At 45.6% G+C, this 17,986-nt stretch overlaps 1 protein-coding gene across 2 annotated transcripts in view; it reads left to right on the top strand.

The window, feature by feature from the left end:
• Positions 1 to 17,986, top strand: part of CCDC88A (coiled-coil domain containing 88A) — a 241,170-nt gene that overhangs the window by 216,641 nt on the left and 6,543 nt on the right. The window contains exons 29-31 of one of the 2 annotated variants that reach the window (XM_054986666.1): positions 836 to 916; positions 6,854 to 7,122; positions 14,187 to 14,676. In XM_054986666.1, the coding sequence (XP_054842641.1) occupies positions 836 to 916; positions 6,854 to 7,122; positions 14,187 to 14,676 (840 nt within the window). Of the gene's footprint in view, positions 1 to 835; positions 917 to 6,853; positions 7,123 to 14,186; positions 16,276 to 17,986 lie in introns of those variants that run through there. The other variant, XM_054986660.1, reaches the window with a different exon arrangement.

Genomic DNA, 17,986 nt, shown 5'->3' with positions numbered 1-17,986 from the left:
CAGTTTAATAGTGTGTGAAACATAAGACCTATACAGGAATGCTATTGAAGTTTGTCCAGAAATAGGGGATAATCAGCATTGCAAGTGTGCATGTTCTTGCATCTCATCTAACTGTATGGGATCTTTCCCATTTCTTTCATCCTTATTCCTTTCTTAACATAGAGTATGAAGTGCACCTAAACAGGATCCAAATTTCTCTGTGTAATCTTGAGTATCTTAGAGTTCAATTGTGAATTAGCTTTTTATTTAAGAAACCTACCTCAAAATTCATCCAATGTAATATTTTCTGTATCAAATTTTAAAGTAGTTATACAAATAAATACCTGAAGCTACAACAGAATCTTTATTAAAAATGGATTTCTACAAATAAATATAATCCAGTTTGATTCAAGTAGTCTAGTATTTTAAAGCTTCTTAACCTTGCCTTTATGCTTATATTGGTTAGGAGTACAGAACATAAACTGTGCAGGTGCTCTTGCTCTTCCTGTTGGTGACATTTCTGCAATGTGCAAAGTTCCATGTCAAATCTGTTGTAAGTGCCTTAACCACAACTAGTTTTCTGCATGTTGGCTGTTCCTTTTGAAATTCTGTTTTCCTATCAATAAACCAGTTCTGATTCTAAACATGCCCCCCCCCATTCTTTTGTACCTTGCTGCTCCTCCTGCTTTTTCCACCTCTCAGAAACCACACTTTTAACAGTGTGCATGCTCAGCTTGTGCAATACCAGTAGTGCATGATTTTCTGCCTCAGCATTCTGTGATCAGAATGTACCAGGCACAGTACCATCTGCTATGGATATGTGCTTCATGCTGTCTACTGATTTTTTTTCATTTAGCTTCCAGACCAGCCAGCCTTGATAGTGGCAGAACATCCACTAGCAATAGCAATAATAATGCCTCACTCCATGAAGTCAAAGGTATGCTTCTAGGCAAATTGACACATGTGCTTCATCTCCATGAGTTTGGGGAGGGTGGGAAACAACTCAGCATGTGGGATTTTGTTCTTTGATCATCTAGACCCATTTTTTTCTTTTTAAATGAGGCTTTGATGTAGGGTGGCCTCTGAGTCAGAATAAATCCATTAAGAAAGAGATTACTGAATATTGCAAATCTTCATATATTCACACATGCAACTCTGCTTTTTCTGCATAGAGCATTTTACCATTACAACCATGATGTTGCAGCAGGAATTGGAGGATACAGTCTGGCACTGCATGAAAATCTATTAGTTAAGAAGTTTATCAGGGTGATAGTTTTTTTTCTGTGTTCAAAATATGGTTCAAGAAACTCAGTTGGATTGGCAATTTCCACTGATTCCCCCTGCTAGCTGCAGACCCCTCACCCATTCCACACGATACTTTATCCCCTAGGAGCAGCATTCTGTGGAGACCAGCAAGCTGCAGTGGGACAGGGGAGACAGGAAAGTTCTGTATTCTGAATGGAAAATCTAACCCAGTAACTGAAACAAAGAGCATAGCTTTTAATTTTCTTCAAGAGGCATTCAATAGAATGGGATTAGTGAAGTCTGTGAATAGTGATCATCAGCAAAATCTGTGATGTAGAGGGGATGAAGAAAGTAAAGCAAGAGGATCTACAAGCAGTGGAGTTGAGTGGAGTTGAGAAGCAGTGGAGTTGAGGTTCAGGAAGGGTGAAAAGGCAGCAGAGAACTGAGGGCTGGACTGCTTTGGAGTGGCAGGGTGAGGGGAGATTACAGTCAAGGAAACAGTACAAGTGCAAAGAACCTCTACCTTCCCCTCCCACACATACTTGCTGCAGCTAACTGCTGCTATTTTTATTTGTTTTAAAAATAATCTATTGATGAATCTCTAGGTAGCATTTTGAGTCAGGCCTTCAGAATAATTAGTGGAGCACCTCTTGTGTCATACTTGTTGTGGATTAGGTAACGGGAATCAGCAGCAGGGTTTGAGAAGCAGGCAAAGGAGAAGCAAATAAAAATAAGAAGTTTAAGTCATTCAGAAGGAAAAGGAAGATCTAGCCATAATTGAGGATAGCCATTGACTGAGGCAAAGAGGAGAAAGAAGGAAAAGAAGTAGAAGCAGGAATGTTATTTATAGGAGTGAGTAAAGAAAACTTTACAGAACAGAGGGATGGGAAGGAAAGAAACAGAAGGTAGTCTGTCAAATGAAAATGGGGTGGATGAGGAAGAGAGAATGCAGGGTGAAAGACATGAGTTTAACAATGTGGGGAGAGAACAATTGTACACTGAAGAAAAATTTAAAGAACTGTTGCATAAGGACTAGAAGAATATGCTAGAAAACTAAGGATAGTATACTGATAATGTACACAAAGTTCTAGATTGACTGATCTGTACTGCCAGTTTGGAACAACTGGGGACAGATGGTGTTCTTGCTGTCTTCTGATGCCAGCCTTCAAACTCACCTAAATGGGCATGGTCTGTCGTCCCTTCTCTGTGACAAAACACAGTGGTACACATAAAGTTGTGTGTGGTAAATATGGATGCACAGTTGTTGTTTTTATTTTCCAGTATAAATAATGCTTTGCAGTAATATACTGCACATTGTGGTATGGTTCTGTTCTACTGATTAAGAAAAAAAATCAGAATAATACAAATAGCAGATAGTGGGTCTTATTTGATACAGTTTCTTTCAGAGACCCTGAAACATGGGGTGAATTGGTATATTTTCAACTGTTATTTTTTCCAAAATGTGACATTTCTCTTCCAAGATACAAGCATGACAGACTGAAATAAACAATCAGTGGAATGCCTTTTTATATAATAAAAAGAGAGGATAGAAATTAATCTGACAGTATTTTTATTCCATATTTTACATTGTCTTCTTGCAATATGTCATAAATAAGAGCAAAATTCAACATTCTGTCTGTAGTTTTGTTAAACATGAAATGAGTCATAAAAATCTCTATATATTTACAGTGAAATCCTAAGCAGAGTTACTCCAGTCTAAGCCCACTGATTTCAGTGAGCTTAGATGAGAGTAACTCAGCTTATGGTTTCACTGTTAGTGTCCTGGAATCTGGCACTTTTGAGAGGTTAAAAATAAATGAGGCTGTTTTTATGTTTAAAAAGTGAAATTCTGTATTGAAGAGCCATAACAGGTAAGGCAACAAAATGAAACTGTATCTAATGTGACCTTTCAGTCGGTCTTTGAATATCTTGTGACAACTGACTAGGGGTGTGCAAGCCAAAAATTTTCGGCTATAGCCGAAAGTAGAAAGCCGAAAGAAAATTCTCTATCGTTAAAGCTGAAAGCCGAAACAAGAATCTCTTTCGGGATTCGGGATTCGGGATTCTTTCGGCATTATTTCGGCATTCTTTCGGCTTTTTTCTATGGGAAAATGCCTCCGTCTTCCAGGACGCCTGGAGGAGGCATTTTCCCACCGAATAAGCCCAAAATTGGTGGGGACCTTCCTCCAACCCTTCTCTAACAACCACCCAAGTTTCAGACAGATTGGACTTTGGGGGGCCATGTTATGGCCCCCCAAAGCAGGTCCCCCCATCCTCCCATAAAGGAGCATCTTCTTCATTATTTCCTATGGGGAAAAAATGAAGAAGCAGGCTTCCTTTGCCAGGGGTGGCATTTTGCATGCAAAATGCCCCCTTACCCTCAGGGGCCCTTCTCCCACCCCTCCTCCCACCCCCCACCAAGGCTCAGCCTGCTCCCACTTGGGGGGGCCATTTCATGGCCTCCCCAAGTAGGTGCTCTAATCTCTACCACTGACAGCTGGGGGAGGCTTGTGTTGCCAGGGGTGGCATTTTGCATGCAAAATGCCCCCCAACCCTCTGGGGCCCTTCTCCCACCCCTCCTCCCACCCCCCACCAAGGCTCAGCCTGCTCCCACTTGGGGGGGCCATTTCATGGCCTCCCCAAGTAGGTGCTCTAATCTCTACCACTGACAGCTGGGGGAGGCTTGTGTTGCCAGGGGTGGCATTTTGCATGCAAAATGCCCCCCAGCCCTCTGGGGCCCTTCTCCCACCCTTCCTCCCACCCCACACCAAGGCTCAGACTGCTCCCACTTGGGGGGGCCATTTCATGGCCTCCCCAAGTAGGTCCTCTCAGCCCCTAAAGTCCACCCCTTACAGCCCCACACAAACCCAATTCCCCCCCAGCTGCCGCACACAGACCCAAATCCCCACATTAGCCCCTCACAGACCCAAATCCACCCCCACCTGCCCCACACCCATAACCCCAGGAACAGGCTGGCAAAGGCCAGCCCTCTCCCTTTGTTCCCTATGCTGGGAACTTCTAAACTCTCTTTCCCTGGGCAATTCTGCACAGCCCAGGGGTGCCACAATGGTGGGCACACTTCTGAGTGCCAGCTGGTCCCTGTGAAAGAACACCTGAACCACAGACACCCTCCCTCAAATTCCCCCACCACCTACAGAGATAGCTGGCCAGCCAGCCCCATTGTTCCCTATGATGGGAACCAACTGCACAACAAAGAATAAAACAAGAACAACACAAAATAAAGTTTTTAAAAAATTATTTTCTCCCTTCCAAAGTACAAGTAGGCAAAGCATTATGACACATTACACCAGCAGTCCCCCACACAGAACAGCTTTAGGTTACACAGCAGGGGGGAACACCAAAGGGCTTGGCAGCAGTATCTTACACAAAAATAACACAACTCACTTAACATCAGAGAATCACAAAAGCACAATTCCTGTCAAAAACACTTTATTTCTTGAACAGCTTTAGGCTACACAGCAGGGGGGGGACACCAAAGGGCATGGAAGCAGTATCTTACACAAAAATAACACAACTCACTTCACATTAAAGAATCACCCCAAAAAATTGCTGTCAAAAGCACTTTATTTCTGTAACTGCTTTAGGTTACACAGTAGGAAGGCACCACAGAGCAGGAAAGCAGTGTACTACACAAAAATAACACAACTCACTTCACATCAGAGAATCACACAAACACAATTGCTGTCAAAAACGGTGAAGTGGGTTGTATTATTTTTTGTAGTACATTGCTATCATGCCCTTTTGTGCCCTCCTACTGTGTAACCTAAAGCTGTTCAAGAAATAAAGTGTTTTTGCCAGGAATTGTGTTTTTGTGATTCTCTGATGTTAAGTGAGTTGTGTTATTTTTGTGTAAGATACTGCTTCCATGCCCTTTGGTGTTCCCCCCCTGCTGTGTAGCCTAAAGCTGTTCAAGAAATAAAGTGTTTTTGCCAGGAATTGTGTTTTTGTGATTCTCTGATGTTAAGTGAGTTGTGTTATTTTTGTGTAAGATACTGCTTCCATGCCCTTTGGTGTTCCCCCCCTGCTGTGTAGCCTAAAGCTGTTCAAGAAATAAAGTGTTTTTGACAGGAATTGTGCTTTTGTGATTCTCTGATGTTAAGTGAGTTGTGTTATTTTTGTGTAAGATACTGCTGCCATGCCCTTTGGTGTTCCCCCCCTGCTGTGTAGCCTAAAGCTGTTCAAGAAATAAAGTGTTTTTGACAGGAATCGTGCTTTGTGATTCTCTGATGTTAAGTGAGTTGTGTTATTTTTCTGTGTGGGGGACTGCTGGTGTTATGTGTCATAATGCTTTGCCTACTTGTACTTTGGAAGGGAGAAAATAATTTTTAAAAAACTTTATTTTGTGTTGTTCTTGTTTTATTCTTTGTTGTGCAGTTGGTTCCCATCATAGGGAACAATGGGGCTGGCTGGCCAGCCATCTCTGTAGGTGGTGGGGGAATTTGAGGGAGGGTGTCTGTGGTTCAGGTGCTCTTTCACAGGGACCAGCTGGCACTCAGAAGTGTGCCCAGCATTGTGGCACCCCTGGGCTGTGCAGAATTGCCCAGGGAAAGAGAGTTTAGAAGTTCCCAGCATAGGGAACAAAGGGAGAGGGCTGGCCTTTGCCAGCCTGTTCCTGGGGTTATGGGTGTGGGGCAGGTGGGGGTGGATTTGGGTCTGTGAGGGGCTAATGTGGGGATTTGGGTCTGTGTGTGGCAGCTGGGGGGAATTGGGTTTGTGTGGAGCTGTAAGGGGTGGAATTTAGGGGCTGAGAGGACCTACTTGGGGAGGCCATGAAATGGCCCCCCCCAAGTGGGAGCAGGCTGAGCCTTGGTGGGGGGTGGGAGGAGGGGTGGGAGAAGGGCCCCAGAGGGTTGGGGGGCATTTTGCATGCAAAATGCCACCCCTGGCAACACAAGCCTCCCCCAGCTGTCAGTGGTAGAGATTAGAGCACCTACTTGGGGAGGCCATGAAATGGCCCCCCCAAGTGGGAGCAGGCTGAGCCTTGGTGGGGGGTGGGAGGAGGGGTGGGAGAAGGGCCCCTGAGGGTAAGGGGGCATTTTGCATGCAAAATGCCACCCCTGGCAAAGGAAGCCTGCTTCTTCATTTTTTCCCCATAGGAAATAATGAAGAAGATGCTCCTTTATGGGAGGATGGGGGGACCTGCTTTGGGGGGCCATAACATGGCCCCCCAAAGTCCAATCTGTCTGAAACTTGGGTGGTTGTTAGAGAAGGGTTAGAGGAAGGTCCCCACCAATTTTGGGCTTATTCGGTGGGAAGATGCCTCCCCCAGACGTCCGGGAAGACGGAGGCATTTTCCCATTGAAAAGCCGAATGAAAGACGAAAGAATCCCGAAACGTTTCGGCTTTTTTCTTTCGGCTACCCGAAACGTTTCGGGATTCCCCGAAACGTTTCGGCATTCCCTGAAAGAAGCCGAAACACTTTTGTTTCGGCATTCTTTCGGCATTCTGAATGCCGAAACGCACATCCCTACAACTGACTGTTTGATGCATTGAAAAAATCATCCAGACAATATCTGAGATGTCTTGTATCTCATTCAGAATGTGCTTGTTGTGTTTTTATTTATTTACCTAATGTAACAAAGTTGTCAATACTATTTACCCCCCAAAGCAGGTGCAGTTAATAATCAAAGCAGGCCGCAAAGCCACAGCAGCGGAGAATTTAGCCTGCTTCATGATCACGAAGCATGGTCCAGCAGCAGCAGCAGTCCTGTCCAGTATTTGAAAAGCCACGCCAGGTCTAGTCCCATACTCCATCACAAAATGTCAGAAACACTGGACAGACAAGGAACGTGGAGAATTAAGACCAACTCTCCTGGGAGTGAAGTGGTTAGTCTGCAGCAGTTTTTGGAAGAAAGCAATAAGGTTATTTCAACAGAGGTAAGAGGAAATGTGACCTAAGTGAGTATCAGTGAGTATTTTGCCAGATGTGTTTTCTATCATGAACTGAGCTGGAACTTTACCTCTTCTATTTATAAGTCAGGACAACTGTTGGGTGTGGGTATATGTTAGTGCCTGCAAGTTATTAGAGATTAAAAAGTCTTTCTTCAGAGACCTTTTTTATACAGGTGAAGTCTGTGATCTTAGTTTAAGAATTTAATATTCATGCATGTCTCTGACAGTTGAAAATAGGGCACAGGTTATTGTCAGCATTCTACTTTTAAAAAAAATTGTAATATCGTCGTTGTACTTCTGTGCAGCCCCATATTGGGGACTGCACAGGCGCTGGCCAGCCGCGGAAAGATTTGCCTAGCTTTTAGAGATGTCAAAGGGGACGCTCGGCGAAGCTGCACATGCGTGGTGGTGTTCCCGCCAAAACGCGGCCACCAGCTCGAGCATCCCCGGCATTCCCTCAGTTCCTTTTTCGCCGCCATCGAGAAAGGTTCTTCCTAGCGTTATCTATTCGATCAGCATTCTCTTCAGCGAGTTCTCTCTACTTTTTTCGTGAGATATCTTTCCTTTTTACCAACTTTTGGGAGATATCTGGCATTAAGATGCCTCAGACGTCGCTGTTTAAAAAGTGCCAGCGATGCGGGACAAAGACGACCCAATCCGACGGCCATGACTTGTATCTCATCTGTCTGAGCGAGGGTCACGTCGTGGAGCGTTGCACTACCTGCATGTCCTTCACTCTGAAGGCGAGGAGCGACAGGAAGGCCAGGTTAAGGGCTTTCCTGTGGGAGGCCAACCTTCTCCCCCCCAAGTCATCGGGAAGCCAGTCTGGCGAGAAGCCCCGTTCCTCGGCTCCGTCCCCATCGCAGAAGTCCTCGGATCTGACCCCATCCTCAGATCCGATGGAGCGGCCCGTTCCGAAGCTGTCGACCCCCAAGCCTGCTTCCGGTGAGTCCTCAATTCCGGGGAAGAAGCGATCTGCCTCCCGATCTTCGACCACTAGGGCTACTTCGGAGCCAAGTTGAAGTCGAAGGGCAAGAAGCGGGTGCCGTCTGCGACCACCGTTGGCTGGGATCTTCCAAAATCCCCCGTGTCTGTTGTGGCTGAGGGAAGTATTGAGGAGTTCCTTCACACTCCATCCCCTCCTCGCACGCCACCGCCTGTGGTGCAAGACGACTATGTCCCCATGCCGGACCTACCGGATCCGTACGCACAGTTGGAGCGCTCCTTGCCTGCTCCGTTTCCATCCGACCCGTCGGTTCCACCTCTGCCCTGGTCCTCGGTTCCGCCCTCGGACCCTCACCGCTCCATTCCAGGACAGTGGCCGTTGCCGATTCCACCTGCTGTACCGCCCTGGCAGTCGGTTCCGGGCATAGGTAACGTGACCACTTGGCAGGATTTTGTTTCCTGGCTACAGGCGTCGGCGCCCCTTTTCCAGCAGTCAGCTCCGAGCGGCCTGGTTCCGACCCAGCCTGCCATGCCTGCCTATCCGCCTCCCTTTCCATCTACCTCTCAGGGAGTGCCACAGCCTTCTGCCGCGTATGGAACCCGTCCATCGGTTCCGACCAGGCCAGCCACCACCGTTTCGGTGCCTGCTCCCCCGGAGTTTTCCAGTTTGGAAGATGAGGAGGGCCTCGCATCGCCTTCTGAATATTCCTCCATCCTGGCGTCCGATCCATCTCCAGACGAAATGGTAGGAGATGTCCGTTCCTCTTCCCCGAATGATGACTACCGGATGTTCGCTGAGCAGATGTCTCGCATGGCGGTGGCCCTTGAGCTGGATGTCTCGGCGACAACCAACAAGCCAAAGAGCAAGCTCTTGGAGGCCTTATACTCCGATTCCCCGGTGGCTTTCCGCCTGGTGGAAGACTTCGTGGATAATGCCCACGCGCTTTGGCAGACTCCTGCGTCAGTTCCTGCGACCGCACAGAAGGTGGACCGGTACTATCGGCTGAAGCAGGAAGACTGTCCCTTCCTGTTTACCCATCCAAAGCCGTCTTCCCTGGTTGCCGAGGAGGTCCATGCCCGGTTCCGACACGGCTCGTCCTCCGCACCTGCTGACCGTGAGGGTAGGAAGCTTGACAACATCAGACAGAAGCTCTACTCCTCTGCTTCTCTGGGGTTCCGCATTGCCAACTTCCAGGCAATCATGGGCTCCTACAACCTGTTCCTCTGGAAGCGTCTGTCTTCCCATCTTGCAGACCTTCCAGAGGAGCAGCGCCCCTTGGTCAAGACTCTGCAGGCAGAGGCGATCAGGCTTGCCAAGCAACAGATGACCGCAGGAAAGGATGCGGCTGACTCCTTGGCTCGGTCTATGGCATCTTCGGTGGTGCTGCGCCGTCACGCCTGGCTGAGGTCGACGGCCTTGCCCCTAGAAAAGCGGGCCAAGTTGGAGGATTTCCCCTTTGAAGGTGCCCTCCTCTTCTCGGAAAAGACCGATGAGTCTCTCTCCCAGATGCGGAAAAACCATCAGACGGCAAAGTCTCTGGGGGTCGTTGTGTCTCATCCTCCGAATGCTCCAAGGTACCGTTCCGGGCGGTTTCAACCTTACCAGACCCCGTACCAGCCATACCACCAGCGTCAGGGGCGATTCTCTTATGGTCAGCCCGATGGTCAGCGCTCCTACTCAGCCCCGCAGAGGCACACGTCTAGGCATTCTGGCCGTTCCAGGGGGAAGCAGCAGCCTTCGTCACCCAAGGCCTCAACTTCTGGGCAGAAGTCCGTCTTCTGACTAGACCTGGAAGCTCCCCAGTTGTCGCCACCGAGCACTGTTCACCGTGCTCCCTTCCTGGACAGGCTCCGGCCTTTTCTGCCCGTTTGGCAGCTGGTTACTACTGATTGTTGGGTCCTTACAATCGTGGCCCGTGGTTACAAGTTGTTGTTCACTGACACCCCTCCTCTTTCACACCCTCCCCGTTCCTCCCCCTGTTCTGATGATGTTCTGAAAAATAATGTTTTGGAGTTGCTGAATAAGGGTGCTATCCGTGTGGTTAATCTGTCTGTGTCCCCTCGGGGGTTTTACTCCAGGTATTTCCTTGTGGACAAGAAGGACGGGGGGTCCCGACCCATATTGGACCTTCGGGGTCTTAACAGCCTATCTCAGGGTCCAAAAATTTCGGATGCTGACCTTGGCTAAGGTCATAGAGCTCTTGGAAGTGGATGTCTGGCTAGCCATTATAGACCTGAAGGATGCCTACTTCCACATCCCCATCTACGAGGGGCATAGGAAGTACCTCCGTTTTCTCTGTGGGGGTACTGCCTACAAGTACATGGTTTTGCCTTTCGGGCTGGCTTCGGCCCCCCGTGTGTTCACAAAGTGTAGGGCCGCTGTGGTGGCGTATCTGAGGTCCATGGGTTGTGTCATCTACCCCTACTTGGACGATTGGCTCCTGATGGGGCCCTCTGCAGACTCCCTCCAAGGTCACCTCACCCTCACCTTGTCGTTACTTTCCAGGTTGGGGCTTATGGTGAATTATGCAAAATCTATTCTGTCTCCTGTAAAGACCATACGCTTCATTGGCGTCCATTTTGACTCTCCCCTGGGGAGAGCGTTTTTGCCCCCTGATAGGCTCCGCAGGCTGGATTCTCTAGCCCAACACTTCATTTCTGACCGTTTTCAAACGGCGCTCCTGATCCAGACCTTACTGGGCCTTATGGCCTCCTCTGTTGGTGTGGTCTTTTTTGCACGGTTACGCATGAGACCCTTGCAAAATTGTTTGTTCGCAAATTCGACCCCTTGACCATGAGTCAACACCAACGGTTCTCCATGCCAAGGGTGGTACTGCGGTCCTTGATCTGGTGGACGGTCTCAGACAATTTGTCTGCGGGTTGTCCTTTTGACACCTTCCTGGCTGACGTCACTGTCTCAACTGACGCCTCTACTCTGGGCTGGGGAGGACATTGTGGCACTTTGACGGCCCAAGACACTTGGTCCCCAGCTGAGGCTAATTTGCATATTAATGTGCTAGAGCTTAGAGCGATCCGTTACTCCCTTGCTTCTTTTGCAAATGCGCTCCACAACAAACGGGTTCAAGTCCTTTCGGACAACACGACAGCCTGTTATTATATCAACAAGCAGGGAGGAAAGATGTCACTCAAGCTCTGCGCAGAAGCCACGGCTCTCTGGACCTGGGCCATATCCAACAACGTCCTCCCACGGGCCATTCACATTGCCGGGGAACTCAACACCTCAGCAGACACGCTCAGCAGAGTGTTCCTACCACAACACGAATGGTCCCTCAACCGTGCCTGTCTTCAGCCGGTTTTCCGCAAGTGGGGGTGGCCTCGAGTCGATCTGTTTGCGATGGCCGAGAACAAGAAAGCACCCTTGTTCTGTTCCTGGGCTGGGATAGACCCTCGCTCCTTGGGAGACGCCTTCCAAATTCCCTGGACCCCAGGGTTCTTTTACGCCTTCCCGCCCTTCCCTCTCCTGCTCAAAGTTCTTTGCAGGGTCAGGGCCTTCAAGACCCACTGTATCCTGGTGGCCCCACGCTGGCCCCGTCAAGAGTGGTTTCTCCTGTTGCTCTCCCTTTCTCAGGGATGATGCCTGCCTCTGCCGCCTGTTCCAGACCTGCTAGTCAGGGATGGGATCCGGCACCACAATGTGGAAATCCTAAACCTAGCTGCCTGGCTCCTGCTCCCCCTGGAGTAGGCCTGTCTTCTGGGGTTCTGCGGATCATCCTCAGTGCCCGCAAACGGTCCACCAGGGTGTCCTATCATAGGAAGTGGTCACGGTTTTCCCTTTGGTTGGCCCCTAAAGGGGTCTCCCCCTTTACCTGTCCACTGCCCCTGGTACGGGATTACCTTTTGACTCTACATTCGCAAGGTCTTACCTTTAGCAGCATTAAGGTGCATATGGCTGCGATTTCTGCCTTTCATGAGCAGATTGATGGGAGGACTGTTTTTGCCCACTGGCTCTCTAAACAATTTCTGAAAGGTCTGTTTAAGACTTTCCCTCCTAGGGTTCCACCGGTTCCTCAGTGGAGCTTGTCCCTAGTCCTTTCCCAATTGATGCTCAAGCCCTTTGAGCCTCTGTCAACCTGTCCCTTGCCACTGCTCACTCAGAAGGTGGCCTTTTTGGTGGCAGTTACGTCCTCCAGACGGGTGGGGGAACTTACTGCCCTTCGCATTGACCCCCCGTTTCTGCAGTTTTTCCCAGAAAAGGTTGTCCTCCACACCAGCATGGAATTCCGACCAAAGGTGGTTTCGAAGTTTCATTTACAACAAAAGGTGGTTTTCCCCTCCTTTTCCCCAACACCCTCTTCCCCGGGGGAACAGTCACTACACACTTTGGATGTTAAACGTGCTTTATTGTTTTATTTACATCGCACCACGTGCATCAGGAAGTCTCCTGCACTGTTCGTGTGTTACTCTGGTTCTTGCAGAGGTCTTCCTGCTTCTGCCCAATCTATCTCTCGATGGATTGTGTCCACGATTAAACTGTGTTACCATCAGGCTGGAGTGCAGTGCCCTTTTTCATTGACTGCCCATTTGACTAGAGCACAAGCTGCTTCTGCTGCCTTCCTCCGTGGAGACCCTCTTCAGGACATCTGCCAGGCTGCAACTTGGTCTACACCAGACACCTTCATCAGACATTACTCTGTGGACGTGAATGCACGATGTGAATCAGCTGTTGGCACGGCTGTCCTGCATTCCTTATTCCACTGAACACTCACACCCGCCCCCATTGGTGAGATGCTCGCTATTCTCCCAATGTGGGGCTGCACAGAAGTACGACAACGATAAACAGGGATCGTCGTCGTCCTTCTGTGCAGCCCTACATTGGGACTGCGCAGGCGCAGGCCAAATGTGTGTCTGCACAGAAGAGACTCGACGATCAACAGTTACAGGTGAGAAACCCTGTTTTTTCTCACCTGTAACTGTTGATCGTCGAGTATCTTCTGTGCAGACACACATTCCCTCCCGCCTGCCCCGCTGTGAGTGCTGTTTTCTATATGTGTTTGGCTCTCCGGCGGCTCAGGTGAACTGAGGGAATGCCGGGGACGCTCAAGCTGGTGGCCGCGTTTTGGCGGGAACACCACCGCGCATGCGCGGCTTCGCCGAGCATCCCCTTTGACGTCTCTAAAAGCTAGGCAAATCTTTCCGTGGCTGGCCTGCGCCTGCGCAGTCCCCAATGTGTGTCTGCACAGAAGATACTCGACGATCGACAGTTACAGGTGAGAAACCCTGTTTTTTTTCTTGGTAAATAACAGCGTTTCTATGCTTATGTTAATTGAATAAATTGAATATGTACCTAAATAATAAAACTAGATTCTGTGGTCTTTTTTAATCCAAGGCCATAATTTCCACTCATTTACTTTTAATACAAAACAGCTCTATGAAACAAGATAGACAGGAGCATAATGTTAGTAGTTTATATTAATTTATGGCCTTGTACTTTTCAAGCTTTTTGAAGCTAAGACAATAATATTCTCAGTTTACTGACAACTGTTGGAACTGGTTGGTGTTTCCGCAAATGCTGTGGTTCCTTAGTCAAGATATGCATGTGAAACATTCAGGTGGCTATTAAAGGAGTCTTGCTTTGGAGAAAAGGAAAAGACAGTCTTGTTCTTGCATCTTGGATTTTTTCCACGGACTTCAAATGCAGAAGCTCACAATAATTTCAGGAATAGGCTCTTTTGTACATGATGTTCAGTTTTTAACTAGTTAGCGAGAAGCATATATGAGCGATTTGAAAGTGAAATGGCAATCCAATTAAACATTATGATTTTGGGGGGAAAGCCCATCCTTAATTTAAAATAGAGCAGTATGAATTTTTCAAGGGAGGAATCTCTCCCCCCTCCCTCCCCTCTCCCCCCAGTCTATACAGTAGTACATTTAAGTGGAATAACATCAGTTGTGGGTATTCCATGAATGTGTATGCATAATATATACATACTACTAGAGTTGGATAGCAAAATAAGGATTAAAGATTTCCATAAGATGAAACAGCATTGATAGTTTTACATGTTTATTCTATAGCAGCTTTCCAAATTTCTATTTGCATTTTGAAAACTCGGCATAGAATAAATTGTTTGGGGTGTGTTTTACAGATCAAGTCCTCAAGCCAAGAGAATCTTCTGGATGAAGTAATGAAAATTTTCTCAGAAAATGCTGAATTAGCAGGAAGAGAAAAACTAAGGAAACAGTCAGGAGTCAGCAGTGGTATTGCTAGATCACAGAGTGTGAAAAACACATCTGAATTCTCCGATGGAAAGTTAGCTAAGCAAGACCACATTGCAAGGTCTAGTACACATAGAATGGAAGATCCCAGTTTCTTGAACTCTTCAAAAACACTTACAGCAGGGACTAAAAGCAAGACCAGGTCTGTTAAGGAAAACTCACAAATGAGCCTATCACAACGACAATCAAAAGATTGTAACCCTTATGCTACTTTACCTCGTGCAAGCAGTGTGATTTCTACAGCTGAAGGAACTACTCGGAGGACAAGTATCCATGACTTTTTATCTAAAGACCCTAGACAACCAATATCAATCGACCCATCTCCACCTACAGTTGACAGAAGTGTCCCATCAGCTTCTAGTGAGTATGATCCTCCGCAGCAGTCTTCTCATATTTTTCATTATAAACCTTATACTACCGTTACCCTGTCAGAAAATGATTTAGGTACTATAGCTATGCTAGATTATTCTGCTCATAAACCGGAAAAGCAGAATTCAAGGACTGATAAAACACTTTCTTGTAGTAACATGTACAGTGATAAAGTAGGCCCATCAGTGAGCAGTGCAGAGAAATTCTCTGCAGTCTGTTTATCTGGGCCATTTTTGTCGCTTAACACTGAATTAGTCAGCAGTGTTAGTGGATTGCCTCAAAGACCTGTATCAAAAGCAACCAGTAAAACTTCTGAGTCATCAGTGAAAACTCCACAGAAGGATCACAGACTATCTTCTGAGAATCAGAATTTTGATGATAGTAACTTAGAAGTGACACAGAATAGCAGTGAATTTACTGTCCTTGCACATGTAAACGCAAGTGAGAGTAAATCCTCATTACCAGTTTCTGAAGATAGCCAAACTGTTTGGTATGAATATGGTTGTGTGTGATTAAATAGAAATAATATTAGTATCTTTTCCCGTACAATGGGGATGTTGAAAACAAATGTTTAATGTTTAGGTCATATTTAAATAATTTACTAGCTAGGGCAGTAGCTATAAGTGTACATGTTTTTCCTCTGACTGAAGAAAAATAAACTCATTCTTTTTTTCTTAGCATGTGGCTGAATGAAAAATTGTAACCATGCCAAAGCTTGCACGAAACATTAACTGCATTGTGTATTTTCTGCATGCCTTTAAAAGTGTTAACGCAAGCTAACAGTCTGTATTCTTTATTTTCTATTTGTTACAAATAATTTATTTTTCTGTTTATTGCTGGATGCATGCTAAACCAGTTGCATGCTGCTGTGCCAGAAATAGCACAAAATACCAGGTAACTTTCAGCAATGGTAATTTCTTCTGTTTTTCTTTCAGATGCACCAGTATCATGTGAATTATTCATTGTGGTCCCAATCCAGCAACAATTACTTGTGATTAAGGTTGCAAACTTGTGCACGCTTACCTGGAGTAAGGCCCACTTAATAAAATGGAGTCTACTTCTGAGTAAATATGCATGGTTCTGCAGTATGTCTGATTTCAAAGCTTGTCTTGTTGCTTAATGACTTCCAGCCCAGTTTTATGCTCATTACTCAAAAGTAATCTTTGCTCATGGAGCTTATTTTTGAGCAAGTGCAGCTAGGTTGCAGTCTTAGTCATGACTAATTCCTTTTGGATTGGGCCTTTAAATGAAAATGTATTTTCTTTTTCCTGCACATAATACTGAACAAATGCAAACCGTGCTTTGCATCTCTAGCTTTCAATTTATGCCATATGCAAATTCCATTCATGAAATAAATCATAGGCAAAATAATTCTGGGCTTATAATTTGCACAATAAATATGAACTACTGTTCATACTAATAAAACATTAATGTCGGAAAACCTAAATGGTGATTTATTTATTTTTGGTTAAAGCTACATAATTAAATGTAGAAGTTGCATTGGAAAGACTGACCAGCTTTATCTTTTTACCTTTCACAAGCTTTTCCTTACCATGCTTGATGTACTTAAGTGGTTACGTACTGTCTTGTCTCCAGAATTTTATCTTAATTTTTATTATAAAGGTTTCTCTGAATATTAACAGTGTGTTAAAATAAAGAATAAAATGGAAAAGTGGTATTATTTTTCTGTTAAGGATGTAATAGCTGATTTAAAAATGAAACAAAAATGCTATATCGCAGTTTGCTTTTCACAGTATCCATGTTTTCTAAAATGGTATGTCATACAGCATAGTAGGACTGCTGTTCAAGAAAGACAAGTTCTAATAACCACCAGATAAGTGAAACTAGTGGAGATCCTTAAGAGTATAAAGTAGTGTATTTGAGCTGGATACCGTCGTTACTGAAAATCTTTTAAAATATGAGCACCTCATATGAATATCATCATTACTGAATTTTTTTAATATATGAGCACCTGAAAATCTTTTAAAATACGAGTGTTTAAAATCGCACTTGAATGAGTCTGTTAAATATCAGCAATTACTTATGCAAAAAATACTGGCTAGGATTTTAAAAAAAACTATTTTAGGCATTTGCTTTTGAGTAACAGCATGCTTTTGAAAATGCTTTTGAAAATCTCATTTTTAGAAATGGTTTGCTGTTGTATAAGGGGGCCATGATTTAAAACCAGAAATTCCCCTTGTACACAGAACTCGCTTGCCATTTTTGTTTTCTAGAAACTTCTATCAGTGCTTAAAATTTGAAATACAAGAAAAACCTATATGAGGGAAAATTTCAAATGTTTGCAGAAAGAAATCCTTCAGCTCTGTTGTTTTGGTCACTTCTGGACAATCTGGTGGACAAAGAACTAGTCTGAATAAAAAGATTTTCTTTTCCTGTCCTCTGTTTAAAGTATAAGGAGACTAACGAACTGACTGCAGCAGTTAAAATCAAGGGCTTTATATAAACCAGTTTAATCCCATTTACTCCAGTAGGGGCATGTTGTTTAAATCGGCCCATGTTGAATTGGATTTTTGATTGGGTATATGGAAAGATTTCAGAGAGCTTTGAGAAGAATCAATCCGAGAAAGCGTTCATCACAATTATAAAACAACTTTCCTGTCTTGTTACCGTTACTACTTCCCACAATATAGGGCTACACAATTGATGAAAAGTACCATAAATGTTAATTTATAGCTTTTCATTTCCTAGTTATGGATCAGATTCTAAGATTCAAGCGAGGAATTTTCCATTCAAAAGATTTCTTTCATTCACAGAAGATTTCTTTATCACATTCAGATGTCAGAATAAACCTCTGTTTGTGTCAGTCACAAACAGCTTGTTTGCTATGCTTGCATGCTCCCTCCCTCCTCCTCCTCCCTATCATGTGCGGTTTAAAGCTAACTCCCATTTGCTGTATCCAAATGCAGACCCCTGGGCAAACAGGATTTTTTATTCCTCCCTACAAACCAGGATTCTCGACACAAACACATATTTATAATCCCTGTTTATGGATAGGAAATAACCTTCAGTTTGCACTGATATTTGCATACCAACATCACAGCAAAGGCATTTCCTGGTTTCCCAAATCAAGAGGCTTTCAATCGCATTCCATATGTGAGTCTGCATGATAAACAAGGGGTTGGATCCAATCAAATTTTCTGATGATGAGAAAGGGAGAGGTCCCATTCAACACCGCCCCCCCCCCCCGCTCCCGCAAGCTGTGCAGGGAATTATGTGACCCCTGAATACACAAAAGACATACAGATGGGGACTCTAATAAGGAGGGGAATCAGCTGAGATC

This window comes from Eublepharis macularius, chromosome 1 (genome assembly GCF_028583425.1).
Source record: "Eublepharis macularius isolate TG4126 chromosome 1, MPM_Emac_v1.0, whole genome shotgun sequence".
Lineage (NCBI taxonomy): Eukaryota > Metazoa > Chordata > Lepidosauria > Squamata > Eublepharidae > Eublepharis > Eublepharis macularius.
Note: the sequence above shows the minus strand (reverse complement) of the source record. Positions and strands in the feature narration are given on the sequence as shown.